General features: G+C 39.5%; 2 protein-coding genes across 3 annotated transcripts in view; both read right to left on the bottom strand.

The window, feature by feature from the left end:
• Window positions 1–23,831, bottom strand: part of GABRA3 (gamma-aminobutyric acid type A receptor subunit alpha3) — a gene marked incomplete at both ends in the record, with an annotated part of 224,130 nt that overhangs the window by 127,898 nt on the left and 72,401 nt on the right. For both annotated transcript variants that reach the window (XM_079765018.1, XM_079765017.1), the window contains 2 exons: window positions 1,120–1,241; window positions 9,044–9,209. In XM_079765018.1, the coding sequence (XP_079621144.1) occupies window positions 1,120–1,241; window positions 9,044–9,183 (262 nt within the window). The remainder of the gene's footprint in view (window positions 1–1,119; window positions 1,242–9,043; window positions 9,210–23,831) is intronic.
• LOC307095639 (elongation factor 1-alpha 1-like) lies at window positions 19,477–21,200 on the bottom strand. The gene has a single exon (XM_079765016.1). It carries the CDS (start codon window positions 21,148–21,150, stop codon window positions 19,486–19,488), a length of 1,665 nt encoding a protein of 554 aa, XP_079621142.1. The 5' UTR covers window positions 21,151–21,200; the 3' UTR covers window positions 19,477–19,485.

The following is a 23,831-nucleotide window of genomic DNA, read 5'->3' as shown; positions in this document are numbered from 1 at the left end:
AACTTCATATCTCAGTATAACCACTCTGATCCAAACACACAATAATGAGAGATAAAAAGCATGAAATATATGACAAAACGATATAGTTGTTTCAAATAAAAGATCAAAATATCATGGAATAGCAACAAAACAAAGGTGTAAGGATAAAGCCAGAGTTATGAGTCTGAAAGTAACTGCAGTAAAAGAGATTAAAATATTACTCTGTAAAAAAGGTAAGGCTGGAAACAGGCCGAGTATTTACTGGTTGGAGCTGGGGCTCTCCTTTTAAAGAAGATAGAAAAAGCAAAGCTGAACTGATGCTTAGGGCTCTGTTTGAGGCTACAAGCTTGGGTTGGGGGGTAGGTGTGGATGACATGATATACAAAGAAATAGTCTTGGGATTAGGAATTGAGCCAAGTAAACTTGTTGGACCTGGAGTGGATTAGCAATATCACAATAGAGAAAATATTTTAAAATGCTATTTTAAATGCACTTTGGAATACGGCTCAGAGTAGAAGAAAACCACAAAACAACTAGACCATAAGAAAAAGATGGTGAAAAACTAAAATTAAAACAGAACTAAAGTGGCTTCTGGAGATGGTAGATTAAGTGCAATGAAGTCTTTCTCTCCCACTGATTCTAAATAAAATCTCTGGACAAAATATAAAAGCACCTACTCAAGGACCCTGAAAAGTAAAAACAACAACAAAAAAACAACAAAAACACAAACAAACAGGTGATTTATGGAGGGGATTCAAAACTTGGTGAAGGAACCTTTTTTTTCTTTTCTCTTGCAGTTCTGCCACTAAGGCAAAGCTGCATACTGGAACACAGGCACAAACAGCCAAAACTCTGATTAAAAAAAAACAACAACAATCTACCATGGCCGACATGGCTCAGAGCATAGCCTACAAACCAGGAGGTCATGGTTCGATTCCCAGTCAGAGCACATGCCTGGATTGTGGGCTCTATCCAGTTTGGGGTGTGCAGGAGGCAGCCGATCAATGATTCTCTCTCATCATTAATGTTTCTATCTCTCCCTTTCCCTTCCTCTCTGAATCAATAAAAAAAATATATATTTTTAAAAGAACCTTTTTAGATGAACATAGCCAAGCAGAAGATCTTAAAATAATAACTGACCTCCAAGACCAGGTCGCAGCCGGTTGTCATAGCCATCCAGAAGACGATCCAAGATTCTGGTGAAGATGGTGATGTTTTCAGTGCTGTCGTCAGGAATATCTGGGGCATGTTTGGGAGAGAGTCTGGGGCAATAGAAGGAAAATAAATGAAAAAGAATGGTTTTTAATAAAAAACAATTACATCTCTAAACACTTTAATTCAAGAAGATTTCAATCAATAGACTGGGTCAATTAAATAGCCTTGTATTTTAACCAAACCAGTAAGCACTTCCTATTTGTCACAATGATTACCTATGAATGAGGGCAGACAGTGGTCACTATACTTGTACTCTTATTCCAGCATTGGCATGAGCTTTACCAAACAAATGATCCAGCCCCAACCCAGAAGTGGAGAAACACAAGGAGAAATTCTGGACAGAATGTCCTTAGAAATAGTACCTGGCATAAAATTGATTCAGCAAATTTTGTTGCATAAATGAAAGGAACTCAAAATAAAACATGGAAAACTTTTAAACTAAGAACTTACCCTTTTTCTAGCCTAGAGAAACATAGGTTCATAGAACAACAGAACCAGACAAACCTTTGAATTGTATCTAGTCTTTTTACATCCTACCTAAGGAGATAGGGCAACAAAGCTATAGTAATACATGAAATGTTCAAGTTATCAGAACTCTTAAGAGATTCCCTAAAATCTCTCATTTTATACATAAGGAAATAAACTCAGAGAGGACACCAAATTTGCCCATAGACATATTGCTACTGAGAGGTAAGACTGTAATCTAAGTTCTCTGGTTTTCTAGTAATGCTTAGCTACCTCCTACTTCTCCATCTTGGATGCCTTTTGTAAGCCTTTCAAAGCATTAGTTACTTTACTAACCACCTAATCAGGCCCTCCTGAGGAGCTTATTGTGGTTTGACAGGACTAGAAATAAAGGCCCTAAATAGTTTAGGGAAAAGAGAAAATTGTGGAAGAAATGGTAGTTGCAAAGGCTCAAGAAGCATGGTGTGAAATTAAGTAACAAATCAAAAGTCAGAAATCTTGGGTTCTCATGCCAGCTGTATTTGTGATTTATTTTGAATAGACCAGTTAAATAAGTTACAGTGCTGTATCTCCTTAGGTTTGCCTTCCCCATTCTTACTTTGGACCCAGAGATTGCAATTAATCCTATATAGTAAAGAGCTAGTATGCAAATGGTCGTCATGCCCTCATGCCGTCACGCCATGATGCCCTCACTCCGTCACAATCCATCACCAGGAGGCTGTGTGTGTGCGGACCTGCAGAGGCGGGTCTCGGCGCCTCTGGCTCTGTGGGTCCCCCTGAGGCCATGACCCCCGTCCTGGTGCTGGGGCCAGGGACCTGAGGCTGTGCCCCCCATCCCCGCGCCGGGACGTGAGGCTGCATCCCCCGCCCAGCAGGGCTTGACGGGGGTGGGGCCGGCCAGGTCTTGGTGTCATCCAGTGGGGGTAGGGCCGGCCAGACACTTCTATTATAGAGAAAGGGCAAATAGCAATATTAAAATATTTCCTCTAATTAATTCCCTTTTAATGTGCACGAATTTCATGCACCGGGCCACTAGTAGATACATAATAACTATTCCTAGCATCCAGTTACTCAGGGCTATAAAAGACATAGAATAACATTTGAGGAGTCTTAAGAAACACTCAATAGTATCCCCATCAATATTTATCCTTAGCAGTGAGAAAGTTCCTGTTCTGAAAAAGACACTGAGAAAGATCTACAGAATAGTAGAAACATCTGAATTGAACAGTTTTGCTCTAAACTGTCACTCTCTAGCTAATAATACCAGAAAATTCATTTGAGCCCCCATTTTCCCCCTTAATTCATAAACCTAATTAAATTCATTTGATCATTCAATACATCTTTTATTAAGCATAAACTATGTACCTATTACTGTTCTACATGTTGCGATAGAGCAAGGAAAAAAGGTAAAACAAGGTAAGTAATCTTTCCCTGCTTACAGGGTTTCTGAGATAATCAAATGATAAAATAGATACTCATGGAAGGAAAAATGGAACTAAGCTTAAAGAATCTGGAGACATGCATTTGAATTGATCAGTTATGTAACCTTAAGCAATTCATATAACACCTCTAGTAAGTTTTCTCATCTTTAAAATTAAAATAACTTCATAGGTATGTTGTATTATTATTCATACTAAAGGCCCAATGCACGAAGATTCGTGCAAGAATGGGCTTTCCTTCCTCTGGCGGCCGGCAACGCCTTCGCTCCAGCTGGAGCTGCCTTTTTGCTCCTGCCCGGAGCCGCCTTTCAGCCTTCCCACGCTGCCCAGAGACCCAGAGCAGCTGGGGCAGTGCAGAACGCCTGCGTCGTCGCCCTGCCCCCGGCCACTTGGTGCCTGCGCATGCAAATTAACCTGCCAGCTTTGTTGGGTTAATTTGCATACTCACTCCTGATTGGCTGGTGGGCATTGTGAAGGTACGGTCAATTTGCATCTTACTCTTTTATTATTGTAGATATTAAATACTATATTAAAATTTCCAAGATTAATGCTTAATATCTAGATGTATTCACAATTTGTTTTTTTCTTTTTTAAAAAAAAATAGTTTATGTACTTGAATGCATTATTCAAGTTTAAATAGTAACAAATATTGGCTCACCATCAACCAAAAGCTATAAAGGAAGCTTTGGCCAGAGAGGCATTGAAACCCAGTGAAGAGTAGAAAGATTGCCTGGTTTAGTGAACAGAGTGCTAAAAGTGATACAGATTCATTGGGAAGGGGGAGGGGAGGAAGAAAGAAGGGAACTGTAGTGAAGAACTAACTGACATCAATATGCTGAAGAGATATATACAGACACCCTTCCAGGTGATAGCCTATAGTTGGCTCAATCAACCAATATTCTAAATCCACATTACATGAAAGTCTGTTGGAGCTCAGTTGATTTTGTGCAAAACTCTTCCTGATTATCTCTTATCTCTCTCCCCCACTCCCATGGGCAAAAGCTCAAATATCTCAATCAGTACTGATGGCTGGTATTCTTACAATGGAGAGTCCTGATGTTCATCACCTTAATCAAGAGATCATATTTAGCATCAGTAATACTGAGACGACCTTGCCTTATGACGTGATGCATGCAATAGGAAGTCATAGCACCACCTACCATGTATTCTTCATCTTGGCTTCAAATGTCCATCCATGGCCTGTGTCACAAATGCTACATTTCTACTTCAAAAGGGAAATGTATTTCTTATTCCTTCAGGTCTTATAAGAAAATTGGACCTGCCCCATTTTAGCAAGTGCCAGCCAGTCAGTCTGTGGCTGATATATTAAGTATTAAGAGATTGAGGGATCACTATATGAACCTAAATGTTCATGTACATAAAAGAAATAGACATGTGCCTAGTTCTTAAATAAAAGTGACCAAATGCATGAAAAGCAATATATTGTTGCAGTTGATAACATGAACTCTAAGACCCAGGTTGTCTGGGTTTCAGTCCTGGCTCTGACACTTTTTACCTGTGTGAGCTTTGGCAAGTTACTTGACTTCTCCATGCTTCCATATTTCATCTCTAAAACAGGAATAACAGCTGCAACTAGCTAGCAGATCTGTTATAAAAAATAAGTCAGCATATGTAAAGGATTTAGACTCATGCTAGGTACATAGTAAGAATTATTTAAATATATGCTTTAAACTAGCATAATGCAATATGAAAACTATAAATAAAAATAAAGTCTCCAAAGAGAACATACAGATGGCCAATAGACATATGAAAAAAATGCTCAAGGTCACTAATCATCAGAGAGATGAAAATTAAAACAACATTGAGGTATCACCTCACACCTGCCAGAATGGCTACCATCAATAAATCAACAAACAATAAGCGCTGGCGAGGATATGAAGAAAAGGGAACCCTTGTGCACTGTTGGTGGGAATGCCATTTGGTACAGCCAATGTGGAAAACAGTATGGAATTTCCCCCAAAAAATTAAAAAATAGAACTGCCTTTGGACGCAGCAATCCTACTTCTGGGAATATATCCTAAGAATCCTGAAACACCAATCAAAAAGAATATATGCATCCCTATGTTTATAACAGCGTTATTTACAATAGCCACCATCTGGAAACAGCCTAAGTACCCATCATAAGATGAGTGGATAAAAATGCTATGGTACAGTAACACAATACTACCCAGCTATAAAAAAAAAAAAAAGAACTCTTATCCTTTGTGACAATATGGATGGACCTTGAGAGTACTATGCTAAGCGGAATAAGCCAGTCAGAGAAAGACAAATACCATATGATCTCACTAATATGTGGAATCTAATTAACAAAATAAACTGATGAACACAATGGAACTGGAAGCATGGACACATCGAACAAACTGGCTGGTGCCCAAGGGGATGGGAGTGGGGGTGAGTGGATAAAGAATATGAAGGGACTAGAAAAAGAACATATATGCATACCCTATGGACAAGGACAGTAATTTGGTGAAGGCCAAGGGAGGCGGAGATGGGGATGGGTAGAGTGGGCAAAAGGAGGGAAAAGGGAGGATACCTGCAATATTCAATAATGTGAATATTGAAAAATCTTAATAAAAATACTTGAAGAGATAAAGTTCATGTATTTGGAGCTTCCTTCTTACTTAGAATATCTATCATTGCACAATGAAATCAGATACATGAAAAGTTAATAAAGCAGAATTATTTTTTTTTCCAGAGTGGGGTAAAGAACAAAAAGAACCTCACATGGGCCAAGTATCTAAAGACAAATTAGTCCAGTTCTATAGCCCTCTGCCCAGAGATGGAAATACTCAGAGTACATTATGGTAATCAACCTTGCAAAAATAATTAGAAGCAAATCTTAATGCTTCCAAGAATATGGGACCGTAGCCAAATGTGAAATGAGAACAGAAAAACCACTATCAAAGAATAAAATACACTGTGTAATACTGAACTATTTCAAGGCTAAGGGGATCATTTCTAGTAATGATATTCCTTGAATGAAATGGGATTTTGTATCAAAAGAAGTTTTATAAAAAAGTCAAAAGAAGTTCAATATAGCTGAATAACACAGAATTTGGTGACAAGAGGACTAAGAAATAGGCTGACAAGATGGGTAGAGCCTAGGACTTAATGGGCCTTATAAAATCATGTTAAGTTTAGATTTTAATCTAGGGACAATAAAAATCCATTAAATTACTCTAAACAGGAAAGATATGATTTAACATACACTGTAGAAGAAACACTAGCTACAGAGTGACAGTTACTCTGAATGGGGGCAAGATTCTAGGAAGTAAAACCAATTAGAGACTCTTGTAGTAGTCCAAGTAGAAGAAAACATTATATTACATTGGAGTGGTAGCGGGAAAGTTGGAAAAAAGTAGATGAATCCAATGGATGTGGGAGGTAAAAATGACAGCTCTTGGTGATTGATTTAATCTGAAGAGTGAAGGGTAGAAAATTGGCCAAAATGATTCCAAGTTTCTGGCTTGAGCAACAGGATACATGTTGTGTTTGCTTGTTCTTTGTTTTTAGAGTTGAAGGAGAGAGATGGAGATAATGCTACTATTTTAGACATAGTTAGCTTAAACAGTTTATGAAGTAGCCAAGTGGCCATGTCCAATATATAGTTAGATTTAGGACACCTGCAATAATATGAATATTGAAAAATCTTAATGTAAATACTTGAAGAGATAAGGTTTGTGTATTTGGAACTTCCTCCTTACTTAGAATATCTATTATTGCACACTGAAATCAGATACTTTTAATTAATCTTTTTTTTTTTCCAGAGTGGGGTAAAGAACAAAAAGAACCTCACATGGGCCATGTACTAAAGACATATTAGTCCAGTTCTATAGCCCTCTGCCCAGAGATGGAAAGACTCAGAGTACATTAAGGTAATCAACCCTGCAAAAAGAATTAGAAGCAAATCTTAATGCTTCCAAGAATATGGGACCATAGCCAAATTAGGAACAGTAATTGAGATAAGAGTCATTGGTATATATGTAAGGTAACCATGTCATGGGGATGGATTAAGTCACTTAGGAGTCTATATAGTAAAAAAGAGCACCTGAATTAAAACAAAAAACAAAACAAAACAAAAAAAGCAAAAGCCACCATTACCTGTGCAATGAACAACGGAAAAGAAGATTGCCAGATTACAAAAGATCTTCATATCACAAAAGCCTTGATATAGCTGTGCAATATTGTAGAAAATATTATAGAAAGCATAGACATAAAAGTATAAAGAAACCCAGGTGTAATATTGGTGGTATATCTAGATCTCTTTTATCAGGCCAGGGAAACCATCCACAACAACTTTAGAGTATTACCATCAGCTGAAGGGAGCCTAGGAGGTTATCTCTTCCTCTATTCAGTCCTCAGGCAATGAATGATTGAGGTGAGGCTACAAAAGCCCAAGTCCATTGCCTCAAGGTGGGCCAATTCTTTAGTGTCATTCATGTTCTATAGCACCCTGTGGGGTCAAATGGAAGCTACACTTTAAGTGAAATTGCCTTTGCTTTACTTCTTCCTCTTTCCAACTTGCTTCTCTTACTTCCATATAACTTTCTTTGAGAGCACTCTCTCAATAAATCATTTGCTTAAGAAATCTTTTCCTGGGCAAGACAATAGGGTGCTGAAGGCTTGGGGCTGAGGAGGCAGGGGCGGGCTGGAGTGGGTCAATGGGGGGAAAAAGGGGACATATAAAGAATTATTTTTAAAATAATAATAATAAAAAGAATTTCTCTGTTCTAATTTCTAATGCTATAAATGTTTATAGATATAACCCACATAAACTAAAGTTCTTTCAGGTCCTCAATAATATTTAATTATTGGATCTGGCTAGCACTGGCTCATGAGAGCAATTGTGTGGATCTCTTTCCAGCTGTATTCAATGATATCAGGTTACTAGGCACTGAAATATGGTACATATTCCCTTAAAAAAAAAGGAATATGTTTTCTTCCACTTGGACTACTACAAGAGTCTTTGTCCTGGGCCTTGTTTCTAGAGAACCTAATCTAAGAACCAGGGCATTGTGGTATCTCTGAAGTCAAAGAAAGAATTATGTTTAAACTTATTTATTTTATGCATATTTATGGATGTTTTATTTCATAATAAAAAGGAGTTAAGGAAGGAGGAAAGAGTCAACAATGCTGAATTTTGCCACATGGTACTAAAGAAATTATGTTGTACTAGAGGCCCGGTGCACAAAATTCATGCACGGGTAGGGTCCTTAGGACTGGCTGGCAATCACACGCTATCAGGGCCTTCTGGATGCCAGCTGGGGCCTTCATTCATTCCACACTGACCCCTGGTGGTCAGTGCACGTCATAGCAAGCAATTGAACTCCCGGTTGAACTCCTGAGGGGGAAATTTACATATTAGGCTTTTATATAGAGAGATAAGAACAGACAAGTGATCATTTTAGCAACAGAGTCAACATTGACCATGTTGGTTGCTTAAGTTGCCTTAGAATTCTGGTGTTGGAAGTCAGCACCAGTGGAGCAGAGTGAAAGGTAGATAGAGAAAATAAAGAAAACCACTCCTTTAAGAAGGATGACTGTAAAGAGGAGAAAATATTTAAGGCACCATCTGAAGGAAAGTTTAAATTTAAGATGGAAGATTCTTGATCACATTTAAATATTAATAGGACAGAGCCAATAAAAAATAAGGGACAGATTGAAGATTTAAAAAAGACTGAGAGCAAATGATTGGACAGAATTGCCTTTTGGGTGTTATAGAGAGAATTCAAACATGGGCTAGGAAGTTGCCCAAGAGATCTCTTTCTACCTTGAAAGTCGGAGCTGTTTATGCTTTTATAAATTCAATGCAATGTCTAGTATCAAGGACCAGAGTACTTTAGTTCATCTGGAAAAAAAATAAGGTTTTTGTCCAAGACAAGAATTTATCACAGGATTCTTTTTTAAGCATTAAGCCATCTTACCCGCCAATATCCTGCTTCACAAAATCACCAGGTTCCTGTCGTCTTGATTCCCCTTGGCCAGTTGTTTCAGGGGGAATATTAATCAGGAAGAGAAGCCCAAAGCTGGTTATGTAGAAGTAACTCATTCTTTTGATTATCATCTTCTTAGGCACCAACTTGGAGAGTCCTGTGAGGGAAAGGAAAAGGGGAAATAAGTAGGCAAGGGAAAGGAGAAAGAAGAAATTTCAAAAAACATTTTAACTCTATTAGACTCATTTAACTTCCCTGATATCTAGTTACCTAATGCTTGATGTGACAATTCCCATTCTCCAGTTAATCAATGTCACCAAAATTCACTGCCAACCTACCCCTCTTTAAATTTAACAGAGCCCATCTAAGTAAAGGTAATGTAAAGAGCTCTAAAACAGTAGCCTTAGGTTACAGCTCCATTTCTTTCCTTGTCTTCTTCTGATTAGGTGACTCACAGAATTTCTCTCAGCCTCAGTCATCTCTTATAATCCAAAAATTTAAATTAATCTCTCATGTCTTCATTTTATTTTCCACCATTTCTCTCTGATATTTATTGCCACAAATGCCTTTGTCATAGTCAAGTATTGTAGAAAACACCAGAATATTAAGACCTGGAATCTCTTTATAGCATAATTAGGATTGATTCTCATCTTGATACAGTTCAATTAAACAATTTTCCTGAAAACCCTGTGTAGGTGGCTTGTGCCTCCTCATTATACAGCTTATATAATCTGAATATTCTTAATTTAATACACTAGCTACAGGCTCCCCAACACAATCTGGTATAGGCATAGAAAACTATGATACTGGAGAACATGGACTTCTGACATAATGAAATGTCCACATTACATATAGGAATAAGTAGTCATAGTATTAGGTTGTATCACATAAAATTATGGACTAATATGCAACAATTTTGTTTTACAAAACAGCAATTTCTTGTCAATCTAATATATGTGCTGTGGCATTCATGATTCAAAGCTGCACAGGAGATGATGGTCATTTTATAGAAATGAACAAAAACAGAACAGTTCATGGCATATAAGTAAGAAAATATGGTGTATGCACAGACAACTCTAGTATAGGCAGAAACCATAATATATGTCCAAACATCCACAGTGCTTTGGCAGATCCTTTGCAACACTTTGTATACCACCTTCCATTCACTTCTAGCTTGTTGTGTTTCTGTTGAGTAATCATTTGACAATCTGATGGGTGTTCCTTTGTAGGTAACTCTCTGTCTCTCTCTTGCCGCCTTTAGGATTCTCTCTTTATCATTTATATTTGCCATTGAAATTATGACATGTCTTGGTGTGGGTCTTTTGGGATTGATCCTGCTTGGGACTCTCTGTACTTGCGTAACTTTTATCTTTCCCATATCTGGGAAGTTTTCTGTCATTATTTCTTCAAATAGATTTTCTAATCCCTGCTGCTCTTCTTGTCCTTCTGGCAGCCCTATTATATGCATGTTACTTCGTTTCAGGTTGTCCCGAAGCTCCCTTAGGCTTTCCTCCTGCTTTTTAATTTTTTTCTCCAATTGCTGTTCAGATTGAGCTTGTTTCTGTACCTGATCTTCTAACTCACTAATTCGGTCTCTGCTTCTTGTAGTCTACTGTTGAAACTTTCCATGGTGTTTTTGATTGTAGCTATATCACTTTTCATTTCTTCCTGATTCTTGCATAAGTTGTTGATTTTCTCATTCATCCGATGTATAAATTCCATGACCATTACTCTGAACTCCTTTTCGGTCATGTTGCAAGCTTCTGTTTCACTAATTTCCTTTCTTGGCGACTCCACATTTTCTTTCCTCTGTGAGTTATTTCGTTTCCCCATTCTGGCTATTACCAGAAAGCTCAAGCTTCCGTTTGCGTGGACCTGGGCTGTGTGCTGTGGGGACTTCGCTCCACCCGAGTTTCACTGAAGTACTCTGACACTAGGACGTGTGGCTGCCTTTGGTTGGCGGGAACCAGACTTGCCCAGGGTCAGTGTCCCCAGTGTTCTGTGTGGTCTCGTGTGCACACTTAGAATCAGGGGCCCTGTCTGCACCACGCTGTTGGTATGTGCCGAAAATGATATCCTTAGCATGTGCCAGGAGTCAAGAGTTTCCCTGTGTCTGCACCAAGACTCGAGTGGCAAAGTCTCTGTTGCCTTGTGCGGTTTCTCGTTGAGAATCAGGGTCCCTGTGTGTGCACGCACCAACAATTGGGGTCGCTGGCTCTTAGTGTGAATGCGCTGTGAGTCAGGGATCCCAGGCAGCTGTGTCCGGCGTGCCAAATTCCCCGAAGTGGAGCTGCGTCCTGTGTGTGCTCTCTCTACTGAGCCAAACCAGCTAGAGCACACATTCTTAAAATCTTGAAGGTGAGCTGGCTCCGTGAACTCTCCCAGAGTCCCGGAAGGGGGGCGGAGTCCGTCCTGCGCGTCAAATTCCCCAAAGGGAAGCCCCTCTGTGCACGCTCTAAGAATCCCCGAAGGGGGAGCTGTGACCCGCAAGCCAAATTTCCCCAAATTCCCTGAAGGAGAGCCTTCTGTGCGCACTGACAGATTTCCCCGACTGGGAGCTGCTTCTGTCCCGTGCACGCCAAATTCCCTACAGGGGAGCGCGTCCCTGTGCAAAGCTCGGCAGCTTGGGCGAGGGGCGGGTCTATCAGTTACTATGGCGCTTTCCGCGTGCCTGTGGGCGCTCAGCAGCTTGGGGGAGGGGCGGGTCTATCAGTTACTATGGCGCTATCTGCGCGCCTGCAGGGAGGGGGATAGGCTCTTTGACTCACGGAAATCTGCGGGGAAGTCTGGATTCTTGTTGTTTGTTGGTCTGAAGCTGTGATAGCAGTTCTCTGTCCCCAGTGGCTGCAGGGTCCTGGTTTGTGTCAGAAGCCAGGATCCGAGTCTCAGGCAGCTCTGTTTCCCAAGATGGCGTGGTCTCCGCGTCCGCACCAGCCGCCGAGAAGTGTCCGCTTTGTGCACGGGGCTCCGCCGTCTAGGGCTGCCCTGTTAGGGAGCCCCTTGGAAGACCTGCAGAATCTAACTGACCCTAGCTCATACACACACACACACCTCACACGTCTACACTCTCCTCTATGGGTTCCTCACTCACACTCTCTCTCTCCCTACCTTCCTGCCGGTCGCCATCTTTTTTTCCAAGATCCTAATGTTATATGATCAGTCACATGACAAACATCAATGCTTAGACAATGCAAGATTGACGATTACTTTACAGGAACAAAGAGACTTGGTACAGGATATAAGTCCAAATTACAGAAATGATCCACGAAATGTAAGACATAACCATGGTGGGTGCTCAGAAAACACAAATGCATAATTAATGATCCTGGAGAAGATGGCCATGCTGCATAAGCAAAGAGATTAATAGTGTGTGTGCAACTATGCTATTCTAGTATGAGTTACATTCAAATAATCGTGATAAATAAGCAGCGAACCTTCACACTACGAATAGGTGCTAATGAACAGAAGCAAATACCCATGATTTGGAAGGAGAGACTATGATATGTAGTATGATACATAAAAATAGAAGAATTTTATATTAACTTACCGTATTTTCCGGCGTATAAGACGACTGGGCATATAAGATTTTCCTGGGTTAAAAAGTAATCTCATACGCAGGAAAATACGGTAGTCCAATATATCTAATCCATTATATCTAATCCCATCAATATAGTCCAATATACCGTATTTTCCGGCGTATAAAACGACTTTTTAACCCAGGAAAATCTTATACGCGCAGTCGTCTTATACGCCGGAAAGTACGGTAATGACTAAGGTGCATGTTCAAATAATCATTATGTATGAGAAGACTGCTATCATATATAGAAGAAGTTGGACATAATATGTGCCCCCAAACTACTATGACACTTTGTTAGCAAACCTCATTATTACAATGCATGTGGAGATATGTATGGTAAAACAATTTAACCATGCTAAATGTCAGAAAACCATAGCACATGAGCATAGTAGTCACTGAACAAGATAAGAGGGACCCTATACTCACTCCATTAAGACATTGTACATTATCAAAAGCATACCACCTACCCAGCCAGTGTGGCTCAGTGTTTGAGCATCGACCCATGCACCAAGAGGTCATTGGTTTGATTCATGGTCAGGGCACATGCCGGGGGTTGCATGCTTGATCCCCAATAGGGGGCATGCAGAAGGCATCCAATCAATGTTTCCTTCTCATCAATATATATATATATATATATATATATATATATATATATATATATCCCTCTCCCTGCCTCTCTCTCTAAAAAATCAATGAAAACATATTTTAAAAATTGTAAAAAGCATACCTCCTGGACTGTTGCACAACAATATGAATATACATAACTCTACTAAAATGTACATTTAAAGATTTAAGACCTGTTATTTTTATACCATGATTAAATTTTTAAATTAAATGTATTGGGATGATATTGGTTATTAAAACTCTACATACTACTGGAACAGGTAGCCTTCACAAGTTAGCAAATTTCTACAAAACAGGTCCAACCCTGTAGAGAGAAATGTAGCACATTAGCAGATATTAGTATTAAATGAACACGCATACATCTATGGTACATGATCAGATGACCATCAAACAAGTGCAAACAAGTGCAGAGATGAGCAGAAACCCAAAATTCTCATGACAAACTTGGTGAATTTTCTAGTTACTGTAGTACATAAACTGAAAACGATGACATTTGAACATAGAGCCTCCAAGCATAATAAAGTATCCATGTAGCTTAAGACAACTATTGTATATGCTTAAACAACCATGATTCATGTGAAGAGGTATTTGGTATATTAGTCCTTAACTATGATGTGTGCACATATGATCTGTGCTCATACAATGTGTGTATCATGGCAACCCTGATATGAGCAGATAGCCATGCTAGCATAGCAGACTACCATGAAGCAGGAACAGAGGGCCATGGTCCAATAGAAGGCAGACATACTAAAAAAATTGTGTTTTTTTTTTGAGAGGGCAAAAAATTCTTTATTGGTCATTTGCTACTATACTATGGTAACAAACTGGTGTAAGTAGTTATGTACAAAAGCAGGAGCCACCCAACATGTTAGCTCACATTATAAATTGAATACATACTGTTACAGCAAAGGTTCTCTTAAGCATTATGTGCCTATATCACTATGTGCTTTGTTATGTCTCAATTTCTCCATCAGTGTTTTTAATTAATTAATGTATTTATTTATACATTTATTTATTGAAAATTTTGTATTGTTTCTTTTTTATTTTATTGATTTTTAGAGAGAGAGGAAGGGATAGGTAGAGAGAAACGTCCATGTGAAACCAAACAACGATCAGCTGCCTCCTGCACGCCCCCTACTGGGGATCCAGCCAGCAACCCTGGCATGTGCCCTAACCAGGAATCAAACTGGCAACCTTTCATTCAGTGCATGGGAAAACGCCCAACCAACTCAGCCAAACTGGCCAGGGTTATTTTTATAATACCTGAATTAGAAACTTTTTATTATTAATTTATGAAAAAAACATATTATACACCATTAAACCAAAACTCAGGTTCTTTTTATTAAAAATGTAATCTTGTTACTTTTCCTTTTCAATAAAACCCCTTTAACTTCATTTTTAAACATTCCTATTTTAAAACCAAACTTATACCTAATCCTAAATGCAACTCTAACCTTAACCATAATTTAAACCTAACCCTAGTTCTATCCTCAACCTTAAACCTAACTTTAACTCTAACACTAAGTTTAAATCTAACCTCAACCCAAATGTTAAGCCTAATCCTTACTCTAAACTTCATCCTAATGTTTTCATTTTTTTAACCTTTCAAATATTTTAATCATTTTTAAATTACAGTTTACATTAAATCTTATTTTTGTATTAGATTCAGGTATACAGCATAGTGGTTACACTATCATATACTTTATAAACTACCCCCCCCCCCATTTCCAGTACCACCTGGCACCATGCATATTTATTACAATGTTATTCTCTCTAATAAAATGGTAATATGCAAATTAACCATCACTCTGCTACATAAGCCACACCCACCAGCCAAGCCATGCCCACCAGCCAATCAGGGTGAGTATGCAAATTAACCCCAATCCAAGATGGCTACAGCCACAGAGAGCAAGGTTTCCCAGGTAACAGAGCAAGCCAAGCTTTCCATAGCCGTTGCAGGCCTAAGCCTCCACTCAAGCTACAAAGTTTCAATTATAGAAGGTAAACAAATTCAAACAAATGGCAGCAGAATGGAGCTTGAGAGAGCAGGCCAGGGTTGCCGGCAGCAACAGGGGAAGCAAAGCTTTCCACACACCCTGGCCGGGCCCACCCGCTTAAGGCTACAAAGTTTCAATTGTAGAAGGTGAATTAACTGCCACAGAAATGGCTGCCGCTCCAGAAATGGCTGCCGCCCCAGGCTACAAAGTTTCAATTGTAGAAGGAAAATAAATTCCAGATACCAGGGCCTCCCTTTGGGTTGCCAGGGGGCATGGCCGGCCTGCAAACCACCATAGGCCCCTCGCTCAGGCCGCCCCACACCCCAAGGGAACCCCCACCCTTATCTGTGACACCCTCCAGGGCAAACCAGCTGGCCCCCACCCATGCACCAGGCCTCTATCCTATCTAATAAAACAGTAATATACAGATTGATCATCACTGCAACACACAATATAGCTGCCCCCATGTGGTCAAAGATCCTGCCCCCATGTGGACACAAGATGGCCACTACAAGATGGCCAGCAAGAGAGGGCAGTTGTGAGGGACCAGGCCTGCAAGGGAGGGCAGTTGAGAGGGACCAGGCTTGCGAGGGAGGGCAGTTGGAGGTGATCAATCCTGCAGGAGAGGGCAGTTAGGGGTGACCAGGGTGGCAGAGGAGGGAAGTTGGGGGCAAACAGGCTGGCAGGGGAGCAGTTAAGCATCAAGCAGGCTGGCAGCGGAGTGGTTAGGGGGTGATCAGGCTGGCAGGCAGAAGCGGTTAGGGGCAATCAGGAAGGCAGGCAGGCAAGCAGTTAGGAGCCAGCAGTCCTGGATTTTGAGAGGGATGTCCCAGATTGGAGAGGGTACAGGCTGGGCTGAGGGACAACCCCCCGCCGTGCACGAATTTCGTGCACCGGGCTTCTAGTTGACTATATTTCATATGCTATATTTTACATCCCCATGACTATTTTGTAACTAACAATTTTTACTTCTCAGTCCCTTCACCTTTTTCACCAAGTCCCCCAAACCCATCCCTGCTGGCAACCATCAATCTGTTCTCTGTATCTATGAGCCTGTTTCTGTTTTGATGTTCATTTATATTGTTCTTTATAATCCACATATAAGTGAAATAATATGGTATTTTGCTCTGATTGACTTATTTTACTTAGCATAATAACCTCTAGGTCCATCCATGATGCAGCAAATGGTAATATTTCATTCTTTTTATCTCTAAGAAGTATTCCATTTTAAAAATATACCACCGTATTTTTATCCACTTGTCTATTGATGGACAAGTGGATTTCTTCCATAGTTTGGCTATTATAAATAACTAGAGGCCTGGTGCATGAAATTTGTGCACTCAGGGGGGTCCCTCAGCCCGGCCTGCGCCCTTTCCCAGTCCAGGACCCCTTGGGGGATGTCCCACTGCAGCAGAGGCAGGAGAAGCTCTCACCACCACCGTTGCCCTCGCCAGCCATGAGCCCGGCTTCTGCCTGAGCAGTGCTCCCCCTATGGGAGCACACTGACCACCAGGAGCAGCTCCTGCATTGGGCGTCTGCCCCCTGGTGGTCAGTGCGCATCATAGCAACTGGTCGTTCCACTGTTTGGTCGATTTGCATATTAGCCTTTTATTATATAGGATGCTACAATGAACACAGGGGTGCATATATTATTTCAAATTAGTATTTTGAGTTTTTTCAGATAACTCCCCAGAAGTGGAATTGTTTGATCATAAGGCAGTTTCATTTTTAATTTTTTGAGGAAACTCCATAATATTTTCCATAGTGGTTGTGCAAACATGCATTCCCACCAACAGTGAATGAGGCTTACTTTTTCTCCAAGTCCTCACCAACATTTCTTGGTTGTTAATTTATTGATGATAACCATTTTGACAGGTGTGAGGTCAATTCTTATTGTGGTTCTAATTAAATTTTTCTGATTATTAGTGACATTGAGCATCTTTTCTTATGTCTATTGGCCACCTCCATGTCTTCGTTGGAGAAGTGTCTATTCAGGTCCACTGCCCATTTTTTAATTGGATTGCTGTTCTTTTGGTGTTGAATTTTCTAAATTCTTTATAAATTTTGGATATTAACCTCTTATCAAATGTATCATTGGAGAATATATTATCCCATTTAGTGGGCTGTGTTTTCATTTTGTTGATGGTATCCTTTGCTGTGTAAAAACATTTTTGGTTTTATGAGGTCCATTTGTTAATTTTTTTTCTTTTGCTTCCCTTGTCCAAGGAGATACTAGTATATCAGAAAAAAATATTACTAAAAGAAATGCCAATTTTTTTATTGTCTAAAGTTTTACATTTGTCTTCTTTTTCCCCAATTGACGCCCCCCCCCCCCAGCCATTCCCATCCCAGGCAAGGCCCCACCACCTCAGTACCTGTGTCCATTGGATATGCTAATATGCATGCAAACAAGTTCCTTGGTTGCTCTCTAACCCCCCCCCCTACCATTTGTCTCTGGATCTATTCTTATTCATCAAATTTATGTTGATCATTATATCCCACATAAGAGTGAGATCATGTGATATTCATCTTTCTCTGACTGGAGAAATGTCAAATTTTATTGCCTGTTTTATTCTAGGTGTTTTATGGTTTTGAGTCTTATATTTGTCTTTAATCCATTTTGAGTTTATTCTTGTATATGGTGTAAGAAGGTGGTCTAGATTTATTTATTTTTGCCTGTATCTGTCCAATTTTCAAAGTACCATTTATTGAATAGACTGTCTTTACCCTATTGTGTATCTTTGCATTTTTTTGTCAAATATTAATTGACCATAAAGGGGTAGGTTTGTTTCTGGACTCTATTCCATTTCATTGATCTATAAGTTTGTTTTTATGCCTATATAATGATGTTTTTATTATGATGGCCTTGTAGTACAGTTTGATATCAGGTAGTGTGATTCTTCCAACTTTGTTCTTTTTTCTCAAGATTGGTGTGATTATTCAAGTTTTTATGTGGTTCAATATAAATTTATGGATTATTTGTTCTTGTTCTGTGTAATATGCCATTGTTATCTTAATAAGAATGCACTGAATCTATAGATCACTTTGTGTAGTATGGATATTTTAACAATGTTAATTCTTCCTATTCATGAGCATGATATATGCTTCCATTTATTTGTACCTTCTTCAATTTCTTCAGTGTCTTATAATTTTCTGAGTACAGGTCTTTTACCTCCTTGGTTAAATTTATTCCTAGTATTTTTAATGCAATTTAAAAAGTGATTGTTTTCTTTGTTTCCCTTGCTGGTAGTTCATTATGCTGCATAAAAATGCAACTGATTTCTGGATATTTATTTTGTATTCTGTCACTTTACTGAATTTATTTATCAGTCCCAGTATTTTCCTTGGTGGAATCTTTAGGGTTCTTTATATACAGTATCACCTCATCTGCAAATAATGATAATTTTACTTCTTCCTTTCTAACCTGGAAGCCTTTTATTTCTTCTTTTTGTCTGATTGCTGTGGCTAGGACTTCCAGAACTCTGTCGAAAAGAGTGGTGAAAGCGGACATCTTTGTCTTGTTCCTGATCTTAAGGGAAATGCTTTTAGTTTCCCCCTTCAGTGTGTTGTTAGCTGTGAGTTTGTCATATATGGCCTTTATTATGTTGAGATAAATTCACTCTCTTTCCACTTTGCTGAGAGTGTTTTTTTTTTTAATCATAAATGGGTACTTGATTTTATTTTTTTTCCAGCATCAATTTATTTTTCCTAGAATTTGGATACAGTAACTGCAGCAAGACAGTGCTCAGTACTATTCAAATCTCACTTAAGGTTCTTAAACTACCTCAGCATTTGTAAATGTGAATTTACATTCCAGTAAAACTGGAAAACTAAAATTTGACATACCAACACATTTACTCAATATTGATGTAACTACAAAATTTTGTTAACACGTGGCCTTTACAGAATTTGGCCTTTAGAAACTAGCTTACAAACACAAAGTTACTCTTTGCTTACCAGTCCTAAACCTATTTAGTGTTACACCAACAGACCCCTTTTTCATAGCTTTTACCATGAAGAGACAGGTGATTCAGTGGGAAAAAAATCCCACAAAAACCCCCAAAATTCCCACCCAGAAAAAAATGTTAACAGAACCATCCAATTGTGAAGTATCAGCAGATATAATACTAGAAATAGGTCATGGGCAACTCTAAAGTCTTTTACCTAAGTAGTATAACAGAAAGTTACAGTGTTGACCAAAAGAACACGCAGGTTTCTCATTAAACTTTGTTATTTTAATGGGTCTCAAAATTCTGTGACAGATTTTTGGTCATGTTGTTTCCATTAAAAAGTATTGTTTTTAAAAACGAATAACTTAAAAACTTCCACACACACACAAGAACCAAATGGTCCACAAAACATTCTCCTTTCCTTCTGAAGGTTTTATGATGCATTGTAATCATTAACCAGACTTTTACTATTAAACTTAAATGGCTAATTGAGACAAACAGTTCTGAGTCCGTACTTCCACCACTGATTAAGACTGGGGTGGCAGGTGTTGGGAATAATATTAATTTAGCCTTCTGAGCTTTCTGGGCAGACTTGGTGACTTGGCCAGCTCCAGCTGCCTTCTTGTCCACTGCTTTGATGACACCCACAGCAACTGTCTGTCTCATGTCACGAACAGTGAAACGACCCAGAGGAGAGTAGTCAGAGAAGCTCTCAACACACATGGGCTTGCCAGGAATCATGTCAACGATGGCAGCATCACCAGATTTCAAAAACTTGGGGCCATCTTCCAGCTTTTTCCCAGAACAACGATCAATCTTCTCCTTCAGCTCAGCAAATTTGCAAGCAATGTGAGCTGTGTGACAATCCAGCACAGGTGCATATTCAGCACTGACCTGGTCTGAGTGGTTCAGGATAATCACCTGAGCTGTGAAGCCAGCTGCTTCCATTGGTGGATCATTTTTGCTGTCACCAGCCACATTGCCACGGCAAACATCTTTGACAGACACGTTCTTGACGTTGAAGCCCACACTGTCCCCAGGAAGAGTTTCACTCAAAGATTCATGGTGCATTTCAACAGACTTTACTTCAGTTGTAACTTTGACTGGAGCAAAGGTGACCACCATGCTGGGCTTGAGAACACCAGTCTCCACTAGGCCCACAGGGACAGTACCAATACCACCAATTTTGTAGACATCCTGGAGGGGCAGACGCAGGGGCTTGTCAGCTGGCCGAGTAGGTAGCAGGATGCAATCCAGAGCTTCAAGCAGGGTGGTTCCACTGGCATTGCCATCTTTACAGGTGACCTTCCATCCCTTGAACCAAGGCATATTAACACTTGGTTCCAGCATGTTGTCACCATTCCAACCAGAAATTGGCACAAATGCTACTATGTGAGGGTTGTAGCCAATTTTCTTAATGTAGGTGCTGACTTCTTTAACAATTTCCTCGTATCTTTTCTGGCTGTAGGGTGGCTCAGTGGAATCCATTTTGTTAACACCAACAATCAGCTGTTTCACACCCAGTGTGTAGGCCAGAAGGGCATGCTCACGGGTCTGTCCATTCTTGGAGATGCCTGCTTCAAATTCACCAACACCAGCAGCAACAATCAGGACAGCACAGTCAGCCTGAGATGTGCCTGTAATCATGTTGTTGATGAAGTCTCTGTGCCCTGAGGCATCAATGATGGTCCTATAATACTTGCTGGTCTTGAATTTCCACAGGGAGATATCAGTGGTGATACCTCGCTCCCGTTCAGCTTTCCATTTATCCAAGACCAAGGCATACTTGAAGGAGCCCTTCCCCATCTCAGCAGCCTCCTTCTCAAATTTCTCTATGGTTCTTTTGTCGATCCCACCACATTTGCAGATCAGATGGCCAGTAGTGGTAGACTTGCTGGAATCTATGTGTCCAATGACGACGATGTTGATGTGAGTCTTTTCCTTTCCCATCTTGGGTTTGAGTTCATGGTGGTTTTCACGACACCTGTGTTCTGGCAGCAAACCCGTTGCGAAAAAGCGGGTGCTGGATTTTATCAAATGCTTTTTCTGTATCTATTGATATGATCATATGATTTTTATTCCTCATTTTATATGGTATATCACATTAATTGACTTATGGATATTATACAAACCTTGCATCCCGAAATAAATCCTACTTGATCATGGTGTATGATATTTCTAATGTATTGATGAATGTGATTTGCTAATAGTTTGTTGAGGATTTTTACATCTATGTTCATCAGCAATATTTGCCTGTAATTTTCTTTCTTTGTAGTGTCTTTGTCTGGTTTTGGTATTAGAATAATCCCTGGCCTCATAAAATGAGATTGGGAGTCTTCTTGCTTTTTTAATTTTTTGGAATAATTTGAGAAGGATAGGTGTTACTACTTTAAATGTTTGGTAAACTTCACCTTTGAAGCCATTTGGTCTAAGGTTTTTGTTTGTTGAGATCACTTTGATTATTACTTCAGTTTCATTCGTTGTACTCAGTCTATTCAAATTTTCTGTTTCTTCTTGATTCAGTTTTGGGGGGTAGTATGTTTCTAGGAATTTATCCATTTCTTCCAGATTGTCCAATTTGTTGGTATATAGTTGTTCATAATATTTTCTCATATCCTTTGTATTTCTGTGGTGTCAGTTGTTACTTTTTCTCTTTCCTTTCTGACTTTATTTATTTGGATTCTTTCTCTTTTTTCTTGATGAGTCTGGTTAAAGTTTTAACAATCTTTTCTATTGTTTCAGGAAACCAACTTTTTTTATTTTTTAAATTATGTTTATATTGATTTTTACAGAGAGGAAAAGAGAGGAATAGAGAGATAGAAACATCAATGAGAGAGAAACATCATCAATTGGCTGCCTTCTGCACCTGCCCTACTGGGGATTGAGCCTGCAACCCAGGCATGTGCCCGGACCAAGAATCAAACCAGCGACCTCTTGGTTCATGGGTCGACACTCAACCACTGAGGCACACTGGCCGGGCTCAAAGAATCAATCTTTGTATTTTTGTTAGACTCTCTTTTGTTTATTTCTGCTCTGACCTTTTTTATTTATTTTCTTCTACTCACATTGGAATTTGTTTATTGTTCTTTTTCTTGTACATTTAAGTGTAGGATTACATTGTTTATTTGAAAAATTTATTGTTTCTTGAGGGAAGCCTATCTATCTATCTATCTATCTATCTATCTATCTATCTATCTATCTATGCCTAAGTGACCTTTACAGCCAAATGACCAGAACGACTGGAATGCCAGTTGACCAATCGCTATGATGCGCACTGACCACCAGGATATAGATGTTCAATGCAGGAGCTGCCCCCTGGTGGTCAGTGCACTCCCACAGCCAACCTCCAATGGCCCCTCCCCCACTCACCTGGCTGGCCCCCCTGATCGGCCCCGATGGGGGGGGGGGGCAGCTGGCCAACCTCCTGTTACCCCTATCCCCCTGGGCTGGCCAACCTCCTGCAGCCCCTCCATGCCCCCCCCCCCCACCGCCAACCAGCCAACCTCCTATAGCCTCTCCCCCAAGGCAGCTGGTCCCCTGATAGGCCTTGATTGTCAGCCAGGCCGAGGGATCCCACCCATGCACGAATTCGTGCACTGGGCCTCTAGTAATGTTATAAATGTCTCTCTTAGGACTGCTTTTGCTGTGTCCAACAAATTTGGGATTGCTATGTATTTATTTTCATTTGTTTCAAGGTATCTTTTGATTTCTTCCTTGATCTCACTGCCATCCATTCATTATTAGTAACATGTTATTTAGCTTCCATGTGTTTGTATTTTTAAGTTTTCTTTTTTAATTAACTTCTGGTTTCACAGCATTGCAGTTGGAGAAAATGCTTGATATGATTTCAATCTTCTTAAATTTACTGATACTTATTTTGTGTCCTAACACATGGTTTATCATAGAAACTGTACTATGTGCACTTGAAAAAAATGTATATTCTACTACTTTGGGGTGAAATCCTCTGAAGATATTTATTAAATCCATCAGATAAAGTGTGTAGATTAAAGCCAATATTTCCTTGTTAATTTTCTGTCCAGAAGATCTATCAATTAATGTCAGTGGTGTTTTAATATCCCCTACTATGACTGTATTACTGTTGATCTCTCCCTTTAGGTCCATACAAATTTGCTTTATATATTTAGGTGCTCCTAGGTTGACAGCATGTTTACAAGGGTTATATCCTCTTACTGGTTTGATCCCTTTATCATTATGTAGTGTCCTTCTTTGTCTCTTATTATAGCCTTTGTTTAATGTTTATTTTGTCATATAAGTATAGCTATCCCAGCTTTTTATTGCATAAAATATATTTTCCATCTCTTTACTTTTAGTCTGCGTGTGTCTTTTGTTCTGAGTTGGGTCTCTTATAGACAACATTGTTTTGTTTTCTTATCCATTCAGCTACCCTATGTCTTTGATTGGAGCTTTTAAGCCATTTACATTTAAAGCTATTATTGTCAGGTTCATATTTATTGTCATTTTATTCTTTATATCAATGAGCCCCCCTTTTCTTATTCTTAAAAAATAGTTGTTTTTTTTATTAATTTCAGAGCGGAAGGGAGAGGGAGAGAGAGGTAGAAGCATCAATGATGAGAGAGAATCATTTATCATCTGCCTTCCACAAACCCCCT

The sequence above is a fragment of the Cnephaeus nilssonii genome (genome assembly GCF_951640355.1).
Source record: "Cnephaeus nilssonii genome assembly, chromosome: X".
NCBI lineage: Eukaryota > Metazoa > Chordata > Mammalia > Chiroptera > Vespertilionidae > Cnephaeus > Cnephaeus nilssonii.
This window is presented reverse-complemented; position numbering and strand designations above follow the sequence as displayed.